The 24,781-nt window shown below is 38.0% G+C and overlaps 1 protein-coding gene across 7 annotated transcripts in view; it reads left to right on the top strand.

Moving 5' to 3' along the window:
* OSBPL6 (oxysterol binding protein like 6) overlaps positions 1-24,781 on the top strand; it is a 110,041-nt gene that overhangs the window by 38,039 nt on the left and 47,221 nt on the right. For 6 of the 7 annotated variants that reach the window (XM_080400359.1, XM_080400365.1, XM_080400364.1 and 3 more), the window contains one exon: positions 19,021-19,258. In XM_080400359.1, coding sequence (XP_080256485.1) covers positions 19,157-19,258 — 102 coding nt within the window. In that variant the 5' untranslated portion in view covers positions 19,021-19,156. Of the gene's footprint in view, positions 1-2,601; positions 11,617-19,020; positions 19,259-24,781 lie in introns of those variants that run through there. The other variant, XM_080400363.1, reaches the window with a different exon arrangement.

Raw genomic sequence — 24,781 nt, 5'->3', positions numbered from 1 at the left:
AGTCCTGGCCTGATGACTACCTTCCTCTGTTCTTTACTTTCTATCATGCTGCTTTGAGCTCCCTATTTTCATGAAACCCATTCTGGCTTGAAGGGGTAGCTGCACATCACAATTCCCAAGTGCTTGGCAAAAGGGGAGACTAGTCCCCCTGATGTTCAGTGACAGGCCTTTTAAATACCACTTCTCTTGTCATCTTGTCCAAGCAGGTCTATATTATGGCTAAATCTACTGTTAAGGATTATGAAGATGGTGCTGTACAACATACATAGCAGTTGGATCAAAAAGAGAGTTGAACTGATGAATAGGTGTGGACTATCTATTCCATTTATAATCAAGCTTCCTCATAGTGAAGAATAATGGATTTAGTTTAAAATTTGTGAATAGTTTTATCAGGGTGTATTGTGATCAGGACAACATAAGGAATTGGAGCTTCTATTGCAGTACTTCTTGTCTTGCATTATTTTCAGCTTCAAAATTGTAGAGCTAGATATCCAGGTAACTGATCCTATATTGGAGCTTCTTTTTGTGGCAGACTTTTACATGACGTTAGTTGAGGTGATGTTTTCCTTTTGATTTCTAAATAAAAACTTTTTGTTGTGAAGCAAAATGTAAGAGTATTTTAGCTGAGACAGGGTGGGACTAGAACATTAAATGTAGGCAGGTTGGTTTTCACCTCCTTATTTTATGTAGTAGGGTCACGATCAGTTTTAAAGGGAAGAGTAGTAACTTCAATTTATGCCTGTCTGGAGCAGATAATGTATTTGTAGTTGGAAGATGCTTCAAGAAAAGAGTACCTCAAGTCTTTGGCTCTGTTCCATTTGATTGAATGTACCATCATTGGAACATTTCATCGTAACTTAGCTAATAAGTCTTTTCTGACTCAGGCAAAGAAATAAAATCAATTTATAAAGGAACCAAGTTTTGAAATTAGCGTGACAGCCAGGGCTGAATAAAAACATGGAATGTTGGACATCTGGATATGAAATTCTCTAGCATCTCCATGTTGTATGCTTTTATTTGTCTAGTGGATGAAGTTATGAAGAAAAACATGCTTGAAATCTATCTACAATTAATGGAAGGTATTGTCAATTAGGTAATAGAATAAATGATTTAATTACATATTCTTGAAATAGTTTGTCTTGTTGTATAACCAGCAGTAGTTGGATTAATGAAGTGCAGCGTATGACAGGTTTCTCTTTCTCTTTTGCTAAGTTCCTTGAACTGCTGGTTTTCCATTTACTTCACTCAGGCTAGTGAGGTGATGGTTGCCATGCAAATATATAAAGGTGGTGGTAGGGGAAGAGAACGGCAACAGAAATGTGACAACCCTTTTGCTCAGGACCATACAAAAGTGAAGTCCTTGTGGTCTTTTTGATATAGAAGTGGCAGAACAAAGCCAGTTCCTTGTCTTTTACCCTGTTCTGAGTGAGGCCGTACAGAAAAGTCCCAACATCAGTGCCACTGTTGAGTCCTTTGTGTGCTAGGCAGAGTTACGTTCTACATTCACTGTTGACTTGGTCTTGCCAGTACTGGCAAGCCATCCACCAACTGGTGTTTTTTCCCTTTGAAAAGGGACCTTTGCAGTGCCAGCTCTAGTTTGCTGAAGGCCTCAGAGCAATAGGAGCAACAGGAGGCAGGGGAGGAGAGAGGAAGATAAGATACATATTTGTGGTAGACCGACTTATGTAGTGTCATAAAGGGTTTGAGAGAACATGCAAACATTTTAATAAAATTAAACAATATGAGACTTCTACATTGTATACTAGCCATCTGCTTTTGCTTTGTATTTTAAAGTCAAGGGAAATAGCTGAATATTTGCTAGGTATACACAGAAAAATGTAAACTCAGTATTTTGCTTAATGTTTCTCTTACTTGTGCTTTCTTAGACAGCTTCCACATTTAGAGGATAGGCTGGGTTAATCATAATATTTGGCTGAATTAAATTTCAAAGACAATTTAAAGGTAGTTTATAATGCATCCTTCTCTTAACTATCTTCTGTGCTGAATCATCCTGCAATTGTGAATATTGCAGTCTTAATCGTATGTTTCAGTTGCTGGATGATCCTTTTATTACTGGGATTTTTGTCTCCTGTCAAGCTAAAGGCATCATTGCCTCATGTTAAAAGGACCAAAAAAAAAAAAAAAAAATTTCATATTATAAGGAGCAGAACCCTATTAATTCTAGGACCTTTTTCTTTCTACTTGCTGCTGCTTTATGTTTTAGTTGCTGCTCCCTCAATGTTGAAAGGAGCCAGCTGTGTTCAAGGTAGCATCTCAAGAACATGATTTGTCATGTCAGCACTTCACGATTCAGTTTTGCTATGCTGAGACGGTAAAGGAGGCATCAACACAATGTTGATCCTATGGATGTTGCTGACTTTGATCATAAATTACCTTTCCTCAAGTGTTTACCATCCTTGATGGTGCTGGAATCAAATTTCTGTATATGTTGGAAAGCTCTCTGACCCAAAATATTTACGACCACTGAAAAACTTCCCTCAGATTCCTTTTCATACAGCAGTTCATTACCATACACATGCTCTTGAATAGTTGCTACAGCTCTCTAACTTGCTGTGCCAGTTCTTTGTACTTTAGGTTCTCTGTACTTTAGGTTCTCTGTAATGGATGTGATTAAGAAGCTGACAGCATTAGCAGGTAAAATGAATATTGCCGTGGTCTCCGTGACATCCTTAGCCTTTGATTTTTTTGGCGTGTGGATTAATGCAGTGTGTGGCAAATACTGTGGTATTGGCAGTTGGCTACCACAGGTTCCTAAGGGTAATCGCTGTAGGCTTGTTTAAGCAAATAACCACAACATGTAATTACTTTGTTAATGAATATAAAAGCTCTTTAGTTTTCTATAGCTTCCTTTTTGGATTCATTAGGATGAGTTAGAAATAGTCATTATAAATAATGAAACGGGGTTTTTTCTTTAAACCTCTGTGTGAAAAACATGGTCTGGGCAAGCAGGCTAGTCCTCTTTATAAAAATGGTTTTGGGAGCTAGCTCCTGCTGAGCCATTCTCTGGAGGCTGGGGGCAGAGCTTGGTTTAATACTTTGTGCCAAGATCAGCATTTCAAACATGGCAGCTTTTTGTTGTGTAGTGTGAGAAAAAACATTTTTTTTACAGATCGTGTTGACAAACACAATCTGTGAATGATTTGTTAGTGTAAAGAACAACACTTAAAAAGCAGGCAAAAATAGTTCCAGAAATACCTTCTTAGCCAATGGCAAAGTCTAATACCCAGCTATGATTTCCCAGACACTGACAAAATCTTTTTCATTTCAGTGTTGCCTTGTGGAGATAGCTGTGTTGTACATTCTGTTTTTACATTCCTGTGCTGTGGCAGGCTGACTATACTTAGGAACGGTCAATTAGTACCATCATCTCTAATCTATGATATGTAGTATATCAGGGAAATACTCATCTGAAATGTGACACAATTATGCAAAAAAAAGTAACAGATTTAATGATCTATCTACCTAGGTTTACATTCTGCAAGTTTCTCCCTGCTCTTCTAAAGTAAAACATGTTGGGCCTGTTCTCAAGAAAATTTTTAGAATCCAGTTTTGAGGCAGAAGGTTCCTACAAAGGCCTTGTCAGTCAAGAATGAATAATCCCTGAGGTGTTTGGAGTCATCAGTTTTATTTTTGGAACATACTAGTTGCACAGATTCTTAACCTTTAATTGGCGCTACCTTAAAAGCCATTTATTTTTTTTTGTTGAGGACTATAATATATATTAATATAATCATTGTAATATAAGTAGTAACTCCTGTAGCACAACAATATAAGTAATAACTCCTGTAGCACAACATTATATATATATATATATTTGTTGGTTCAGTTGTTGTATGTGTAGCCTTTTAGTTGAGACTAGATAGGTAGTGGAGAGTAAATGAAACAACCGCAGACGAGGACGTGCTCCAGGAAGCAAGGGATGGATGTGGAGTGCAATGCTCTTGAGCTGTCAGCTATGGAACTTTATGGGAGATAGAGCCAGAGGTACCAGGGGAAGAGCAAGCAGAGGAAACTGGACGGGGAATAAAAAAATATTTGTTGGGTTTTGTTGGTAACAAGACATTGTATGAAGATGGAGGATTGTTACATTATAGATAGTGTGATGTAGAGGAGCTTTGTGTACTTGAAGGGGTAGGTAGTGGGATTTTATTCAGGCAGTGAAAGCATGAATACCAGTGTTGTAACTAGTTGCTTTCATTTTGAAACCAGATGTGTGTCAGCACTGGATTAACACATGGGAGGGCATTCTTTTCATGACATAATTTCAGAAGTTGCTGTAGGGTCATAGACTCCACCCCTCCTCCCCCCCCCCCCCCCCCCCCCCCCTCCGATTTTCTGGCTGTCTTAACACAAATTGGAAATGTTTCACATTGTTGCTAGGAATTGGTGGACTTCAATGCAAAGCCTTATATGGTTCCATTAACATTTTCTGATTGTAAAAGCTTGTGGTGGATTGCTGCAAACTTGGAAACTGTTATGACCATATTCTATTATGTTTTATTTAGGACAAAACCATGCAACCTGCTTGGTACTGTTCTGCGAGTGCGTAGCGCTTTTACAGCCACATCTTTAGCTACCATTGCACATGCTATCCTGTGTATACAGCGCAGCAAGTGTTTCACTCAGATGATTTGAGACAGTAGGTGCATGCTGATTCAATGATTGTCTTTGGTGCTTTTTCCAGTACTTAAAAATTTTATACTTTTGAAATACTGCTCATTGTATCTTTTCATTACGAGCCCATCACAAAGCAAACAACTATTCTCCCCTTGAGTAGACTGCCCCGAATCTCAGGAATTACTAAGGAAGATACTGCAGAGTCATACTAACTTCCTTGCATCTGCAGATACAGCTTGGTTTGCAGTTGCTCACTGGTCTTAATGCAGAGGTCTTAATTTATGGTTATTTGTTGCTTACTAAATTTAGATTGGACAGTTTTGCTTGCCTGTTTTTGAAACAAAAGTGAGGTATTTTACAGTTTGCTTACTCAATTTTTGTGAATTACTAAGTTAAATTTTAAAATTAGGCTCCTCTGAATTATGTTTTGAAAGCAAATTTCCTTTCATTTACGTGGCATATTTGCAGGCCAAGTCCAGAAGGCTGCTCATATAAAAAGGTTGTGTTGGTAATCCAACTCCTTAGTGTTGACGAAGTGTAACTAATAGGAGTAAAATTTTCCAGGTACTCCTTAGAATTACTGATCTGTTCAGACAGGTGAATACATCATATGAACTCTCATACTAACTTGTCCAATGCCATGCAGAAAACACAGGTGCAGCATGGCCATCAGGGATAACCTAACCAAATGAGGATGTGACCACCACTGCTAACATCTGGTGCTGGTACTTAATCCTCCTCCTGGGATTTGAAGGCTGTCTGGGTGGAGTGAACTGTAAGAGACTTTGAGCAGCTCCCTGTTTGGTTCTTCATCCTACTCATACCTAGATGGAAAACAGTCTATATTTTGGTTAGATTTCTTTGAGTTAATAGTACATGGTAATCATATAAGTTAATAATTAAGCAAACAACTGAAGAGCAGTAAATAAATATTTCATTTCAACTTTTAACTATAATAAAATGTTCCAAGATTTTAAAAATATTTTTAGTGTCTTTTTGTTTTCCCTTTTCTGTAAAGTGTGTGTGTGTATAAAAACTTTATTATGAAAAATTAGTTGTAATCCTAGTTCTGACAGTGAAAATTTCTACAATTTGTAATACAGATTTATAACTAACTTTCCACTGTCATTTCCATTTTTTTGATAAAGTGATGATAGTGCGTCCATCACAAGAGTCCAAAGAAATCAGCCTTTCGCACAGCACAAAGCAGGAACAATTCCAACTTTTTTTTGTTTCCTTTTCAAGGTTGTTCCTGCACTGTTGACCTTTCCATGAGCTGAAATGGAGGCAGATTTAGGCCTGAACTGTACTCTAGTTATTCTTGATCAATCTTGTGTTACCTTGTGTGCATGAAAGATTTCATTTTCTGAGTTGGTAAAACCCCCGTGTAGTTCAGTGGTATATTATGTAGCTGTTTAGACCTCCCTATGCGTATGATACAACATTAACTGTTGTCTTAAGTAGGAAACACAGAAGTTGAACAGTCAAGGCTTTCTGTTATTTCATTGATGTTCATAAGAATGAGAGGGCAAGATGTTATTTTAGATGATGATGTTATTTATTTGAGTTCAGACAGAATTCAAATCTAAATTCATCCTTAATTGATGTTACTTTTAACTGAATGTATTGGAGAAAGAAACGTTATGCATTAAGCAAGGTCAGTATTCATGAAAAGCCATCACTGTGTGACTGATGACTCATCCTGTCCAGCCAACCAATGTGGAAATGGTCAAGACTGCAGAACAGCTCTCTTTCAGCTGTATTTGTTATCTTCGTCGGCTTTCTGCACTAGAGTAGGAATTCTATCGACTACTAGATTTTGCATCGTCTCTTACTATGTGCTGTCACTGTAGCTGAGTCACTCCCTTTGGCCAGCGCAGGCCAGATGCTGGGTTTGCCTTTTGGCTGTTCTTTTCAGTTGCGGCATTTGCTATTCGCTTTGACATTAATGCATATCAGACAGCAGAATGCTTGAGTGTTGCTTTCACAATGGAACCTCACAGTTGACTGCTCATGTTTGGTTAGCAGCTGACCAACTCGGGGCCCTTGTTGTTGTTCAGGAAAAGAAGGAAACACCACCACCACCCGGCTCCCCTAATGTCCATTTGCCTTCTCTCTCATGTTAGCTTAAAATAAACCTCAGTTTTTCACCTTCCGAGTTCTGTGATGTGTGTCAAAGCTTGCTGCAGGTTTTGTATTTGACCTAGCTCACTGTTACTGAGCAGCTCTCCAAAAGGCACCTCTCATGTCTACTTCTACATATGTAAGATACGAAACTGTGAAATTCACAGAAGAGCAATATATCATTTTATGTGTTGCCTGTTTTAAAAAAGTTTTTAATTCACCTTAAATTATCAGAGGCCTTTTAAAACTTTTTTGTCCTTATCAGTGTAGTTAGAAAGTAAGATATATAAGCACCTTGTAAATATAGCATGATTTGGACAGTTAAAAAAATGAAATTAAAATGAAGAAATTTGATTTCCTGTATAATCTATTGATATTTTGAAATGATAACATTTCCTTTTAAAAAATGTATTTCATTTATTTCTTTTATTGGGTTAATAGACTGCTAAATCAAAGTTTCGAAAATTTGGTACTGAATATGAGATACTGGATTTGTGTGGTGTTTTTAGTTAAGAATGTGTACTAAATTTTGATAAATATACTAGGTTACTCACATTTGTTATTAACATTAGGTAATAGTTATTTGCTCTCAAGACTATCAAATTAGATGCAACCCTAAAGCATGATTTAATTTGTCAAAAATTGAATTTGTTTCTTACTAATGAAGCTGAAGAATTATTCTGGGTCTCTAAAGTTGTATTGAAATTAGGCAGTTTGGAATTTTCTCTTGAGATAAGTTTGGGAATTTTGCATTTGGGCACAAAAGAAAATGTATTAGTTCCTAGTAAATTTTCTGCTAAAGCACAATGACAAATGGTGGTGTGCATAATTGGCAGCCACTTGCCATTTAGAGCTTGAATGGAACTCTTATTTCAGATCATTAATGAGAACTTTGTGAGAATTGATTGCAACCTGCAAACTGTATCTGCTGCGACTGACTTGACTCCATGCTAAAATTAAACTACTATTTCTTAAAATGCTTTTGAGAAGTACAGCTGAAAAACACCATGTAAGTGCTGACACTTGAGTTGCTGGCATAACTTTAAGCCCCTCATTACAAATTGTTTTGCAAAGAAAATTCCGAACAGTTTGTGATAAAATGATAGCCTGCCACAGGTTTTGCAGTGTTGAAATAAGACGCTTCACTTGTTATGCCATTTAGTTTTTGTTCAGATCAAGCTGAAGAAAAACTTTCTCATACCTCAGCCATAGACAGAGGAAGGCCTGTGTATTGCAAAGTGGCAGGGTGCAGATGTTTAAGTCTTTTAATTCTAATTGTAGTTCTTCTAATTTGTTTATTTTTTTCTTATAACTGGGATCTGCAGCTGTGGCCTCTCCCAGAAGGAACAGCTTTTTGCAAATACAGAGTATGTTTTAAATTGTTTCTAAAGTATTTGTTGCTGTGACCTGACCTTCTAGGCTGGGCTGTGTAACAAAGAGCATGGGGCATGTATAGAGCTTGGGTTAGAAAAGGAAAGATAAATTCAGAGGATTATGATTGTGTACAGTTATTGAGAGTAGCATGAATAAAGAAAGAGGAAAGGGGACCTGTCACAGTAATTGTGGGAATCTGGGATTTCCCACAGTAATTGTGGGAATCTGGGGTGACGCAAGATCACAAAGCGGGGGGGAGGGATAAATTTGTAGTAAAAAGGTAAGATGTTATATAGTGGCGTGTTAGGGATCTGTGCTCTTTTATCCCTACAAGTCTTCTGTGCTGGCTATCACAGGTTGTTCATATGGCACTTGGGGGCTGGAGATGTTATTAAGCATCAGATAGCTTACAAGCACCTAGCTAGGTTGGCAGGTGTGAATGTTGGTCGCCAGCACAGAATAGTCCTCCTCTCTGGTCTATGTAAAATTAACCTATTTTTCATTTGATTGACGGAGCTTGGTATGCCTGATTTCCAGGTTGCATAGCTTCATCTGAGTATCTCAGTCTTATTCGTTGCTGCTGTTGTACATACTGTGGTTTATTTTGTGTCAAGTAGAGGAAAACTAATTTCACATCTTGCAGGCGGTGTTAATCGAGCAGGTCATGCAATAATGATCATACTCATTGAAGTGTTAAAAGGCAAGTTGTTCTTAGAGAGATGAAACAGGATTCTCAGCTGGGCATTACTAACCTTGGTGCTTTCTATAAGACACCAAAAGGTACTAAATGTAAGTGTCCTGTCCCTAATTATGGGAAGTGTAAGTAGAATTTCTGTATATTATATTCAAAGAGAATACCCATGTTTGATGTTAGGAGGGAATGATGGTTGTTTCTCAGCACACAAGGAAATAGTGGAGAGTACTACTCGCCAGCTGGCATGTTTACTGTATTGCTAAGTTATTGGATATACAAAAGTTAATTGTGACCAAAAACTTTTGTGATTTTTTTTTGACATGTTCTTATAATTTGATCCTTCCTTCATCCCTCAGGCTTCTTGTTATAATTTGTAAAGCCTTAACAGCCTCACAAGCAGTGTCTCTTTGGTAACTAGTGCCTTGCATAGCTTATGTGAGTTTTGCATAAATCTGATGGAAGAGTGTAGTGTGGGTTATTGTGAGTATATAAGCAACTGACTATTGTGAAATTCATCTGTGATTGGAATAATTGCTTGAGCATACACCTAACTGTTATTCTGTTGAAGCACGTCATGTCTGCTACTGTATGCAATGTGATTAAGTAGCATGCTGAAGTCTAGAAGTTTGTGAACAAGTGCATTGCTCTGAGAACTAAGGAAGTTACCTTATTATTGCTCAAGCAGCCTTTCAGCCCTCCTCCTAATTAACTAGATACAGAGCTTTCTGTGCATCAGACTATGAAATGTTTGCCAGTTTTTTTAATTCTGCCAGTTCTTCTCTAAACTTTATCAAAGGTATTACAAATCTTTCAGAAAGCTGTGAAAACTGACATTAGATGCCTAAAGTGTTGTATCAATAATAAAACTGGTATGTTTGTGCACTAGCAAATTTTGCATTTGAAGAGAGCTCTTCCATGTAGTAGACAAAGGTTTAACAAGAGCCTTTAGCTAAGGTTTAAGGTTAGACATATTTAAAGAGAAATAGCATGCATATTTTGAATAATGCAGCAAAATTAATTTTTGCAAGAACTTAGGTTTTGTGGTCACTTCACACCACTGGATGCTTTTGCATTGGTGTTGGATGATTTACAAAATTACATGGTTTATTTTAAACCCAAGCTAAGTGGGAAAATTCCTTTGGTCCTTTTTATGTTAGATGACCACAGTAGTCTCTTCTGGTTTTATAATCTTTTTATGTATAAAAATCAATACATATTAGGAGTAGTTCTCTGTCTATGTTTTGGAAATCAGTGACCAATGGAAAACGTACAGCTTTTCAATGATAAGAATATTCTAGGATTACTTGGATATTTTTTTCTGTGCAGAGTGCCTGAGGTCATTTCTGTTCGTGTGTCAGATCATTCTTGGTGCACAGGAGGAGGCAATTTAGTGTAGTATCATTTCAGCTGAAATCAGTAGTAGTGTTTGAAGTTGAGAGTTCCTTCTATGGAAAATGAATGTTACTTCTGAGTGTTTTTACACTGTGTTTTTTGTCAGTGCAGCTGAATGCTGATTAATTAGTATTTCAAAAGTTGGAAGAACTAAGCATATCTAGCTATTGATGTATGCAGGACTTGGTGTTTAGTGTGGTGATAGGAAATAGTATGTATTTCCCTCTTGGAAGAGAATACAGAGGTAACCGGCTGTGTATTAAGAGAAAAGGGATATTTTTTTTTTTCCCACTGATTTGCTCTGTCAGGAAACTACTTTTGAGCAGCTTGGCTGTTCTTGTGCTCAGTTTAATTCCAGTCAACATATCTTAGATTTTGCAGGAACTTCAAAAGCAATTATTCCATCTCATGGTCTTTTCAGTCATGCCTGTGATTATTCTGTGAAGTGCTTGAGACATTTTTGGTACTTCCTTGAAATGGACAATAATAATCTATTTTTGTTCTCTACCTTTCTAATGAAACCATCACTTAGTAAAGTGCAAAGAAATTCAGTTAGTAATGAGATTTAAAAATTATGTGCTCCTGCTCTTTCATGGAAACTTATGTTTTAAACATATATGTCAGTGAGACAGTTTTCTTTAAAGTGGTAAGAAAAAGAAATATTAGCAGTAACCAGAATATATATTGCTCTAGACTTGAAGAACACTTAACATAGTTCCATATAAAAGATCAGGTTTAATAAATGCCTAGCAACATATGAGGATACAATTGGAGAACTGCAAGTGGACAGATTGTTGGGGTGCACCAGAATCAGGATTAAGGATTTTTTTTCTTAAAAATGAGAAAAATTAAAAATTTTAAAAAAGAAATTTATTCCTTTTTCTTTATCCCTCTTTTTCTGGGTTAATTTTCTGGGATTTTTTGTTCATGGATTGGTTTCAGTTGTGGGAAGGAAGAGGAAGAAGCTGCATCTAGCCTGAGCTCTTACCATGGAATAGGCCATTAGACTGCCTTGAATGAATTCCTCAGTGTATTTTATCAGTGTTTAATTATCTTCACTGTTAAAAATCTGTGCCTTATTTCTAACCTGCATATATTTATCTCTCTCTTTTTCTCCTCTTAGATTTTGTTATACCTTTGAGAAGAATTCTAATAATAAATTCCTTTCATCCTACCCTGCCCCTCACCATGTAGTGGGCTATAGATCGTCATCCAGTGACCCTTCAATCTTCTCTTTGACAAATTAAATAGACTGACCTCTATAAATCTTTTATTAGTAGTGATGTTTTTCAGTCTTGTTGACATGCTCATGGTTCTCTCTTGAACCCATTTGTGAATGTCTTTGAAATGTTGGCAGCAGAACTGGACACAGTGATTTACTAGCAGTCACAAAGGTAATACAGCCTGCCTATTCCTTCTTGATACGTCCCAAATTATATATAAGCCATTAACTACATTATCCTGTGCAGCTGTGATCCGCCATGACACTTACACTTACAAACACTAGTTTGTCAAGCTAATTGCTTCTAAGAATAAAATTGCATCCTGCTTTTTGTTCCTGAATGTGACCTTCTGTTTAGCACCCCCCCAAAAAAAGGTTCAGTGGAAGCTTTGACTAATCTTCCCTCTCTGTTCTCTTTGACCTGAGCAAACTCCATCAACTGCAGTCTTGTATTTGCTTCCATAAATGCATTGTATTTATATTCAGACAGCACTGATTTTTTTTTTTTTTTTTTGGTGTGGCATCCTCCCTACGAGCATATGATGATAATGCCATTTAAAATTCAAGATCAATAAAATAGGCAGTTATTTACTCTGAATCAAAATTTTACATGGTAGGTTTGAAACATATGGCAAAAATGCAATGTTTGTGTGGTAGTGGAAATAAAACATGCAGAGAAATAAGAGATAGTTTAAGAAAAGAAAGGCAGTAAAATGCAGCCAGACATGGATTTCAAGGGGCACAAGCACCTTTTAGACTCCAGTGCTCTGCAGGATTAGTACCATTTTTCTGAACACATTTTCTAGCCCTTTAATAAGGGAAATTAGGTTCTTTGCTTTAGATCACTGTCCAGTTGAGACACTAATTAAAAACCAGTTTAAGAGTGTTTAGGCTTCAAATCTGTTTTTCCTTTGTCCAAGTTGCCCAGTAGTAAAGAAAAAATCATTACCAAAATAAGGAAAAAAGTAATGTTTTTTTTTTTTTTTTGGGTGAGATGGGGGTGGTTGGTTTTTTTTCTTTTTTAAGAGTTTATTGAAAATTGTGAGGGTGTTTCGCATGAAAAACATCAGGATACATGAAACTTTTTTTATTCTTTAAAGCATTTCCTGAGTTTTGATGAAAATTTTCAATCTCTATGGCTTTTTTTCAAGAATTGAAAAATGTGATTCTTTGAAATAATTTTTATGGAAACAAAAATCCCCCAGCAATGTTTTCGGTTTATAAAAGGGGTGGAGGGATGGGTTAGTATGTGTTGCGGTATTTTTTTGTTTTTTTTTTTTAAAAAAGTCCTAGACTTAGGTTAGTCTAGAAGGGTTGATAATATCTACCAGTTACTTTTTCCTGTTTAATGTTTAACTGGTATATATTGCATATTTGTGTTTATGAATTTGTAAGTATGTATACATGCTTAACCCTTTGCTCACAGCAGTCTGTTACAAATACATACAACACAGTTTGATGTGCTGTGTCTGTAGTATGCAAAATCTTTACATGCCAAGCAGATCAATAGTATTCTATTACTGTGATAGCCTGAGGAATGTGGAACAACAAAGACATCCTAATGAAAATTCTAGGGTCGCTTCAGCTATTGAGGCAATCCTCAGAGACTGCAAATGAGTTGAGGGCTTATTTTGAAATTATCATTTAAACTGGAGGGTTGGATATTGTGGAACTCCACTAATTACCATGTATGCTTCAGGGTTTCTGGAATAGCGGAAAACTCTGGCTTAATCATGTAGGCAAGCAGAAAATAGGGAAGGCAGATGTACTGACCTCTTCTTGCCTGAATCTGATTATCTGTTTTTTGACCTCATCCATTTATTTGATGAAGTCTGTTGTTAACTGTGTATTTTACAGGATATATATGCCCATACAAATATTTTTTAAAATATTTTTTTTACTTTTTACATTATTGGGACATATTTGGACTAGCCACTAAGAAAAAAAAAAGACACCTCAGCGTTAAAGAAATTATACCAGATGTAAAATGTTTGGGGTCAATACATTCTGTTAAGGATGACATGATAATAAGAGTGTCCAGTGATGTTTGCTGATACTGCAGTCTCCTGTGGAATATGCTGTTTAAGATGTAGAGACTGTGTACAGAAGTAGACCTTAAAAGCAAATAACCCACAAAATTCCTCCCCTACCACCACCCGCAATCAACCCCCTCAAACCCCCTACCCATTAATCAACCCCCTCAAACCCCCTACCCATTTACCCAACCACCAGAGCAAAGCCTAAGGACTTCAAAACCCACTGCATTTAATAAACGTAGTCACTGTTCACTGTTTTGGGAAATACCATGTTAATTCATTTTAATTGCTTTGACAATTCTTCCAGCAAATGCTTGTTATGGGAGGTTGTCAAATGTAGGGCTGTAAAACATGACATCCATGAAATATGTATTTTTTTCCATTACTTTTCCTGCATGATTGGCTATCAGTCCAGGAGAAGTGGTAGCCTAATTAAGAATAGTGAAACAGGTTTAGACTTTGCTCTCATTGACATAAACAATGTGCTTTAGCCAATTAATTATCTGATCTTGAAAGAGTTTACAGGAAATTGCATGTTTAAAACAGGTAAATACTGCTTTTGTCTATCGTCATGTGAAATAAGACATAAAATAGCAAGGCTTTTTTTTAATTGCTTTTTTTTTTTAAATCAGAGTTTAGTGGTTGCATTGCTACAATGTACATCTAGTTACATGTTTAGCTAAATCAGCAAGTAATCCGTGAGGTGAAGGAGTGCCAACATCTGACCACATAGTAAACCCTGTAAGCGACCACAAGATCTCAGAGTTTTGCTGAAGCCCAGCAGTGGGCTGACTGTAGAAGGGAGGCTGAGGGTGTGCCCTGATCACCCCACAGCAGAGAGGCAGCTGGTTGACTCCATGCTCTTGGGAAGATCATCATCACTGCTGTGCTTGGTTCAGCACATAGAATCATTTAGGTTGGAAAAGACCTTGAGTTCAACCATAAACCTAACAATGCCAAGTTCACCACTAAACCATGTCCCTAAGCGCCACATCTACATGTCTTTTTAAATACCTCCAGGGATGGTGACTCAACCATTCCCTGGGCAGCCTGTTCCAATGCTTGACAACCATTTTGGAGAAGAAATTTTTGCTAATATATGATCTAAACCTCCCCTGGTGCAACTTTAGGTGATTTTTCTCTTGTGCTGTCACTTGTTATCTGGTAGAAGAGACCGACACCCACGTGCCTACAACCTCCTTTCAGGTTGTTGTAGAGAGTGAAGAGGTCTCCCCTGAGCCTCCTTTTCTCCAGACTAAACCACCCCAGTTCCCTCAGCCGCTCCTCATAAGACTTTTGCTCCAGTCCCTTCCCCAGCTTTGTTGCCCTTCTTTGGACATGCTCTAGCACCTCAATGTCTTTCTCATAGTGAGGGACCCAAAACTCAGCACAGTATTCAAGGTGCAGCCTCAGCAGTGCTGAATGCAGAAGGAAAATCACTTCCATTGTCCTGCTGGCTATGCTGTTTTGGATACAAGCCAGGGTGCTGTTTGCCTTCTTGGCCACCTGGGCACACTGCTGGCTCATTCAGCTGGCTATCAACCAATACCTCCAGGTCCTTTTCTGTCGGGCAGCTTTCCAGCCGCTCTTCCCCAAGCCTGTAGGGCTGTGTGGAGTTAAAGGTCTTAGACAAGATCTTGAAGGTCTTTTCCAGACTAAATGATTCTGTGATCATGGAAATTGCAAACTGCATTGACCAAGTACAGCACTTAGGTCTGTACCAGAGCTCCTCCTCTCCAGGGGTATTGCTGGGCTTGAGTCATTTCCTACCTACAGCCAGGTTCTAGATCCTCCTGAATATGGGCTAAAGAGCTATTTATAGCACACTATTATTTAGGCACACTATGTATTGCCATTTATAGTATCAGTTTGAGAGTTTTTATATGCCAGTGTTGTTACAAATGCCTGCAGTTAGACGTGTACATTTGTTATCCAAGTCTTGAATATGCAGCTTTTAAAATACTTGAAAGGAGCAGTGGTAACACAGTCATACGAATTCTAATATCTTCTACCTTAAAAACCCTTTAGTGCTAATAAGATTTCTGAGATTTCCTACAGCACCTCATTTATTCCTACTTATAAATATTGGACCTGAAAATAATCAGTGGTCCCCTTAGATCAACAGTGTTGTTTTGGTATCTGTCTAGGGTTTAAAATTCAGTGATCAGAGGTGAACATGTGATTTTTGATGACTTCTCTAAATTTTCACCTTGAAAGTTATTGCTGGAGCAATTACGCTATTAAAACTGCCAGGAAAATGAGGGAAATGGATTTTCCTGATGAAAATTACTGATTATGAGTTAAAAGAGAAAAGTTTGCTCTATTTTTTTCCCCTATTGTAAACATGTCAATAACTTTCCTGAATCTGGAGTTGGCCCTTTATTATTTCTGACAGGATTTGCAAATAAATCTCAAAATGAACTGATTAAAGCCTTTCCTTAAAAAGTGGATGCTTTGCTGAAATAATGTGGCTGATTCTCATATAGTGGCTTTAAAGGGATTGGTTTATTACCAAAAAAAAAAAAAAAAAAAAGACAGATTGCTTACTTCCTATAAGTGATCTATTAAATTACCACAGCTTTGCTACCGCACTGAGATGTTTTATTTCCATTATATTCTTGGGTTAGCAACATTCATGTACTGTAACAAAAGTCTGGTTATGACTTTCCTACATGAAAGGTCAGTAGTAAAGGGGGGAACAGACTGTTACATATTCCTCATAATGTAAGAACAAAGGTTGGCCTCCACTGAGTGCTCAAATATTGAATGATTGTGTTATACAGCTACAGAGCACCACAGAAAAACTCTTCCCTCCCAAATGAGAAACAGCCCCATATTGATAGATCAGTGTGAAAATGTTTTGCTTGAAATGCCAGTGACAGTCACGTATTTTTGGTTTGTTTATGTCTAGAGACTCAGTTTTGCACCCTAAATTGTCTTCTCAAATTACTCCCAATACTGCACAAGATATTAAGTAGTCTATAAAGCATTCTGGGCATTCTTGCAGAAAAGACTTAATCAGAGTAAGGAACAACACAACAGATTTTATTTGGAGTTACTCATTGAGAACTTCTATTTATCTGTTATATGACATGCAGGTTTATTTATCACTGGGTTTATGCAAGTCATGTATTTGTATGTTTTCGTTATTTCTACTAACAGCTTTTTCACAAACTGGACTGCAGTTGGTGCAGTTTCCCAGGCTCAGTCGAACATCTTCAGATTTTGGGAGAGGACAGAGATTCCCTAATCAGTGTCAATGGACTTACCATATGGTAGAGGCTCGTGAAGCAAGATAGCTGCAAAATCCATACCTCTGATATTGCTAATATTTATTTTGACAGGCTGCTTCTCTCTTCTGTGTCAACATTTATTTTGTGATTGGATTGTGATTGGAGAAGTCAGAGCTCTGTCTTCAATATGTCATAATTTCTTGAGGTTGCAGTCATATCTGAGCTTTAGTTAATGTGTTTTTGTCCTGGTCTCATTTAACATGGTTCAGGACAGCACCTTTCTCCACACCCACCTAAAGCTAGCTGTGCTATGCTGACCCTTGGTGTGCTGTTATCACAGTGTATGTGGGAAGGGCACTATTTTTATATATATATAAAAAACATAAAATTAGAGGGTGGTGGAGTAGATAGATGAGAGTTTCAAACAGGTGACATCATTCAGGGAACGATTTTATCCTAGGGTAATGGAAGATCAGACATAGTATCTATCAACTGAAGCAAGATCAAAGTAATTTGTTAAACTTTGAGAACTATAACTCCATTGCTGAACTGTCGTGATAAACTGGTGATGTACTTGCAATATTTTGACAGTGTTTGATAGGTAGCATTTGGCTGTTGACACAAATATCCTCTGTGCAGTTCTGAGTATCTATTTTTCTGTTCTCAGATGGAAATTAAATGCTTGGGTGGAGAGAAGTAAGAGAAAGCATCTAATACTCACAAAGAGGTATATATACATCACAGTGGCCGAGTAAACAGTAAAGAGAATGGCCCCTGTAGCTGTGGTCTGTGGTGGGTTAGCCCTGGCCAACAGCCGTATGCCCACCCAGCTGCTCACTCTCCCCTGCCTCAGTGGCATGGGGGGGACAAAATGGGATGAGAAAGCTTGTGGGTTGAGATAAAGGCAGGGAGACTACTCATCAACTACTGTATGGGCAAAACTCAGCTTAGGGAAAATTAATTTATTGCCAATTAAAATAGATTTGGGTAGTGAGAAATGAAGGACATTAAAACACCACCTTTCCCCCTGCTTTTTCCAGGTTCAGCATCACTCCTTTGTTCCTGACACCTCTAGTCTCCCCCTGCCCTGAGTGGCATGGAGGTGGTGGTGGTTGTGGTTGGCACATAGTAGTTTCTCCTTTTCACTCCTGCCTCCTCACACTTTTTCCCCTGCTCTGACATGAGTTCCCCACAGGCTCCAGTCCTTCATGGAAAAATCTGCTCAGCATGCGTGCTCCACGGGCTGCAGCTCCTTCAGGATTATCCATCTCCTCCAACGGCTGCAGGGAGTCTCTGCCTTGGTGCTTGGGGCACCTCCTCTTCCCCACCTTCTCTGACCCTGGTGTTCACAGGGTTGTTTGTCACTTGTTTTATTCCTCCTTCCTCCTCCTCTGCCTTTATGGTGTTTTGTGCCTTTTCTTAAATATCTTTTTACTGAGGGGCTCAGCTGTGCCCTGCGGCAGGGCCACTGCGGAGCTGGCTGGAACCGGCTGTGTCTGGCCCTGGGCTGCCCGCGCCTCAGAGGGGCCGCCCGTCCCCACAGCCCCCGCGGCTGTGCCTGGGTGCCTAGAACACCCAGCACGGCAGCCACAGCGTCAGCTTGGCCCTGGGTAGCTCCTGCCTTCATCAGTAGTTGGTTGGGTTTTTTTTTAACCTGGGATTCAGCAAATACATGATGAAAAGATTAATAACCCCAGGCCACAGTCTTGTGGCTGAAAGTGTTTTCTGGTCGAAGCGTTTTGTATTATCTTTCAGTCATCTTTAAGAGAGAGACATGAGCCTGTGGTGAGCTCTGCACAATCTGAAAGGTGGTGATCTGTGAAACTTGATTGTCCAGCCCTTCAGCAAGGCCACCATCTTTGAAAGAGGGGCCTGCTTTTAAAAAACAACTTGCAGAGTCCTCAGTCTAATTGGCAGGATTTTTAAGAAGTGCTAAATATAATGGGGTGTTTAGTGGTTTGTGTGTTGTACAGGAACTCCGAAGGAATTACTTGATGTTTTGATATTATGCAAGATGGGATAACGACCCCTTGTCAAGGATTTGTAAACTTTGCCTGAGGAGTGGTGTAAATTCCTTAAGCTTTTCTGTAGGAGTTTTTGAAATAATGTGATACCACTTTCATCTTTTGTGAGAATGCAGAACAATATATATATGTGTTTGTACTGGGTAGTTTTTAGGAAAGGAAGTAAAAAAGTGGGAGATCTGTTGGATTTAATAGTGACTGTCAACATATTTCTTTGCTGCAGAGCTAATTTGGAGCGAAGGTGTATTCATTCACTCTTTCTCTCACATTCTTCTTTATTAAGGTGCAGTTCAGCTAAAACTGAATTCCTCTTTGACTGTCAATAAACTGTGAAACATGAGGATGCAGAAGACTATCCTTTGCCTTTTTGTACATGAGTGATAAGAGCACAAGATCATTACTACAAGTTTGCTGCAAAGATGAGTTCAGAGGAGAAGAGTGTATCTCCAGCTCACAAAACATCCACTCCATCACATAGAAGTGCCTCCTCTTCATCATCGTCTCAGAGGGACAGGAGGCAGGTAAGGAAAAGATCTAGATGTTTGTAACATCTGGTGAAATTATTCATTTATTCTTTTAATATGGCTGTTAGTTCTCACTAGCTCTAAATTCACTTGCTTATAGCACTGGATAACATTACTATAGCCAAGAACTGCTGATTTTTTTTTTTTAAATCACTCCCACTTTCTAAAGTGGTTTGCAAAAGATTCAGAAGCAACATGGGCACTATGTGTAGCACTGGAGCAGGAAGGTTATAATCATGTGGGTAACTAAGAAACGTGCTTTGAAGTTTTCTGGGAAGTGGTTTCTTGGGCAGCATGAACCTACCTGCTTCCAATTGTTTTGTCCTCTATGAATATCTCTTTTTGTAAATGTAACTACAGAGATATATTATCTTTTTACAAGGTGATATTTCAATTAAATTTAAGTATCACATTGTTCATCCTTTATAGAAGCACCTGATATTTTAAATATTATTTGATTTACTAAAAATTTACACTGATTGTCCCAGATCATATAGTACTAGTTCAGTTACGTCAGACTTCCATTTTCACGACACCCTTATCTATATGGGTGTAATTTGTCTTTTCTGAAGGATCCATTTGAGATGAGGGCTATAATATTTCCCCTCAAAACAGCCGGGGCATTCCTGTGGTTTTTTTAGGACTCGGAGTACAGTCTGGATCCAGTATCAGTGGGATCACTTCAGAAAGTATCAGAGCTACCCACTAAATTTCAGATAGGTTGTTATCTGTATATTTACAAATGCAAAGGTTGATACTAAAAATTAGAACAGAAACATAGAACTTTAAAACTTTGATCCATGGAAATCTTGAACACTAAATCATCGTCTGAGTTAGTTTAACATAATTATGTTTAAAAAAGAAATGTACAAAATGTAAGAATATAATGACTTCATAATCTAAAATATTGTGAAATTTTTTAAATTAATGCAATATTGGCTTCTTTTCAGCTTGACAAGGAAAAGAGGCAGGAGAAAGAACTTAAATAATTGTTTGCTGTGTTATGCATTTGCTTGAATGGCTGTAGCTTAAGAACATTTTCACAGCTACTTGTATGGCAGCTGTGACACTTTTCTCAACTGCTGCTGATACAGTTTTTTTCCCTTACCTGAGTTATAAAAATTTTGAAAACTGAGAATTTTGATAAAAACTGTAACATTTACAGTTTTGAATGTAAATATTCTTACCATAAGGCATGTTCAAAATGTTAAACCAGGAGAAGAATTCTGATGTGTATTCAATAACATGTGAGAAATCACTCCGGAATTTTAAAAATAATTTCCATTGCTTTTCAGTGAAGCCAAAAATTGTATTCTTACAGGTGGTAAATATTTTCCCTTTCATGCTGTACAGGATTTGGGATACTTTACTCAGTTAAGTCCTGGTTAGCATATGATTTCCTCTTAATTTTTAGTAGTTCCATTTGAAGCAAGAATTTTGACATCTTTTATTTAAAGCATCAGTATATTTTATCTTCCACATTTATAGCCAAGTAAGGTGAATGCAAGACTTGTAGGAGCTGCTGAGCTCAGCTAAGAGCATAGTCTTTGAGTTCTTTATGTAATTAAGTAGTTCGGTATGATCATACAAGTTAGAATAAAAACAAAATTACCTTTTGGGAATACATTTTGCCGTAAAACTAATGGCTACCATATCTGTTACCATAGCAACGGGGTAGAGCAAAGTATACCTGTCATCATAATGAAATGGATGCTTAAGTTCATATTTGGTCACTGAAACGTGAAGCATGATTTTAAAATAATGCTGAAGAGGTCGACAGTGTGATGCATCTAGAGCTCTCTTGGATCCAATAATGTCTGATAGTGCTTAACAAGCATATTTAGGAATGTAAATGTGGACTGGAAAGGCTACTGCTAGGCGTTAATTTTTTTGCTTTAGAGTGCTTTTCAGTGTTAAAGGCAGAGAAATATGCAGGAGAATGAATGGGTGGGCAATTTTTTCTGCAATGAAACTGAGGTACAGCATACAACACAGTGTGAGGTGCAATGATACTATATTCAGGGAAATAAACATACAAATGTTTCCTTTGTGCATGTAGACACAGTAAATCAACCAGCTTCATCATACCAGCTACTGTAACAACTGTATTTCTAATTTCTTTCTTTTCTTCTGGCATTATTTGTGTTTATCTTGGTTTTCATAGGCTTTCCCTCACATTCAATGATAGGTAGGGGATTTTGGTTCAGGGGCTGTTGGTCTTTACTTTGAAAAGGCTTGAAAATTGTGCCTTGCTGTCTCCTTGGACTTTTCATAGCAGCTAGGAGAAAAGCACCCTTCCTGAAGGGCTAATATTTATGGGTGTGGAAAGTGATGTGACTGGATGAAGTGTCAATGTAGCTTTCATTGTCATATGTGAGGATAGCACTTGATATTTCTAGATAGTTAATGACTGAAGTCTTCTCATCATATAATTCTTGTCAAAGTCATACTGGCAATTATGGAACAGTTTCCCAATAAATTATGGCACAGGAGGCTCAATGAATGTGAACATGACTGATAAATCATTTCAGTGAGAGTGGAAAATGTCATGCTGCATTATGCTGGCATTTTAAGGCAGCTTTCTTATTTGCACAATATACATCACCTAAGAGAATTAGCAGTCAGCAAAAGCTTTGACATTGCCAATTTGCAGGCTCCGTGACTAAGTAATTGGTAAATGAACAGACTACTGAAGCCAGCAATAACCAAAAAACTGGGTTCAGATTTTTGTCGTCGTAGGAATTTCAGTGTCATTAATTTTCATCAAAATCATGGTTAATTTGGACTATTAGATAGAATGTGGCCTAGGACCACTTGGTTTGTTTAACCCCTGAGCTGAGCAGAGTGGGAGTGGCAGGGCAGTTGTAGTGTCCTTCATAGGAATACTTTAGAATGGAGCAACAGCAGTTTTTCCTACTGTGGAGCTGTTGCAGAGCATAGAACCCCTGTCATTTCCACTGTTAGGGGATCTCCCTAAGAAAACTAAGAGTCCCCACACAAAGTTGTGCATAAAAACTGCAATTCTGACAGCCTTTTATGTGGGCTGTTCTGGAAAGGGAGATTTTTTTTTTTCATCCCTCGTGAAACTCTGAAAAGGCTAGTTGTATTCTGTTGCACAACAAAAAGGAGGAAAACTAATACCGTTTTTAGAAAGTACAGCTGAATATGATAAAATCGTGTTGTGTATTCCGTTTGATGGGTGTGAGTTATGTATAAATATTCAATATTTTATTTATTGACAAAGTATGCAAGTCACACTGCATGCTGTAATATGTTATATATTCTCTGCAATGCATGTGTAGTAATACTGTACTGAGAAGGCAGAAAGAAGTAAATACATTATAGAGTTAGCAGCGTGCAGTTTGGTAAACTGGGGCCTGATCTCAAGCTATTTAAACAGAGGGAGTGATATAGGAGAGTAATAATGAAACTGAACAAAGGAAAAGATTTTGACTTTTCTGACCAACATCTAAAGGCCTAGCTAATACATGATGTGAAGTAGAATTTAGCTATGCCTGTTATTTAAATGCAAGGATTTATCTTCCAATGTCTCAATTTTCTTTTTCGGGGGCAGGGATGATCAGCTGTTATCTCCCTTCTCTCTCTGTTTCTCTTTGTCAGACTGCTGTTTCAACAAATCCAGACTTTTTGAATTTCAACAAATTCAACACAAGCAAACACACAAAAGGAGAAAAGCTTTTAGTTTTATTGCGCTGAGCTTTGAGTCTAAATTTTTTTTTCTTTCTTGTAAGAGCAATATTGACTAACAGGAGAAGGGATGTACTCAAGGGGAACCAGAAAAGGACTGAGTTTGGGCAGATGATGTTTACTTGGTCTTGAAATTTAGGAGCGGAGCATGATTGCAAAGTCAAGTCTCTGGTCTTGCCTAGATGTCTCTGCTGGAAAATGCCTGGTTAGCTTTTTATAACCACTGTGTTTTAGTTGCTTAAGTAATCGCCTGAAAGCATTATTTCCTAAGGCAGGTATCAGCATTTTGTAGATAAACAGGCTGTAATGATGATGGAAGGATCAAGTCATTTGTCAGCAGCAACCTTAACTAAACCTTAGTTTACAGAGTATCTGGAGAACTATAACAAAGTTATTGCAGTAGGTGTATCTGGGAGTGAAATGCATAGCACCTGAAAAAAAGGACAAAAAGGACTATTAATCATTATTTAGATATAGAGATACAGTAGTAATCTAGGCCTCACAGTCCTATGCACTGTATTAAGCATGTAATAAAAGGTAGTCACTAGCATAAAGTGCTGATTAGATGAGATGGACATAGGACTGGGAGCAGAAAAAGGTGACTTGTCTGTTGTCTCTTTCATCAACTAATGATAAAGCATAATGAGAAAAGATGTGGCATAATAGGAAAATGTCATGGCTTCTATGTCATTTCTAGAGTTTCATGCTTCCAGCTAAGAGTAAGAAAAGTAGAATCATGCAGGGAAGTCTCTTGGCTAAGAAAACTGCCATCAAGTTTTTTCCCAGAAATGAGCTGCAAATTTTTTCATAAATGGTACTGCACGGACCATCAGGTTCTGTGAAGCTGAGTTCATATAGGCAATCTGCATGCCAGAGCAAGTGCATGGTGCTGGGGGGAGAAGTGAGAAGTGCCAGAAGTAGAGTGCTCAGCTGTGCAGTGCAGAGAGGAAAAGGTACTTGATTTAGAGAGTGAGACTCTTGGTGAGGAAATGAATAGGTGAAAAGAAATGAGTAGGACAGAGAGAACTGGGTGGGCCAAATGTTTCATGTCCTACAACCTCATGAAGCAAGGCCTGGTTTGTAGGGAGAAAAACAACTGGCTGAAAAAGTAAGGGCAGAGTAGAGAGAAGGAAAGCAAGGAGAGAGGTGGTGGGGTTTTTTTGTGACCAGGAGTATCTGGGAGAGCTGATTGGTGTGTAGAAGGAAAAAAAAAAAACCAAATAGGTACAAACAGTCTTTTATTCTAACTGCTTTATGTTTAAGAAGCTCTTTTTATGGGGTTATTCTAAGCAATAGCAGATTCACTTTTAATCTGTCCCACAGAAAAAGTGGGTCTAGTATTTGAGACTGGAGGTACTTAAGGTAAAATGCTGGGGGTTAAAATGAGAGACCTGCTGTTGCTATTGCTTTGGCTCCTGTTGCTGCTACACCTTTCCTGGGCAGCTCAATGTGAAGTAGCAAAGCAGTGGCAATGGGAAGGGTCATGGCAGGAGCAGCTGCAGTGGCATTTCAGCCACTAGTGCTTTTTCCCCTTGGTAGGCTAGGTTGGCAGGGTGAGGTTCCATCACGTACACAGATTCATCTTTCCCGGTGGAAGTTAAAGTGCTTTGAAAGAATCTCTCTCTTTTTCATTGTCCTATTTTTCCTGGCAGACTGGGAACAATTGGGTGTCTGAGAGTTTGTGAAGGGGATAGGAAGGAGTGTTTGTGCTCATGTAGTTTTAATTTTTTGGTTGTAATATATTGAGATGCCTCAAACTCAACTTTTTTTTTTGTTTGTTTATTTGGTTGGTTTGGTTTTATGACCAGTTAG

This window comes from Falco punctatus (genome assembly GCF_963210335.1).
Source record: "Falco punctatus genome assembly, chromosome: 8".
In the NCBI taxonomy this organism is placed as follows: Eukaryota; Metazoa; Chordata; class Aves; order Falconiformes; family Falconidae; genus Falco; species Falco punctatus.
Note: the sequence above shows the minus strand (reverse complement) of the source record. Positions and strands in the feature narration are given on the sequence as shown.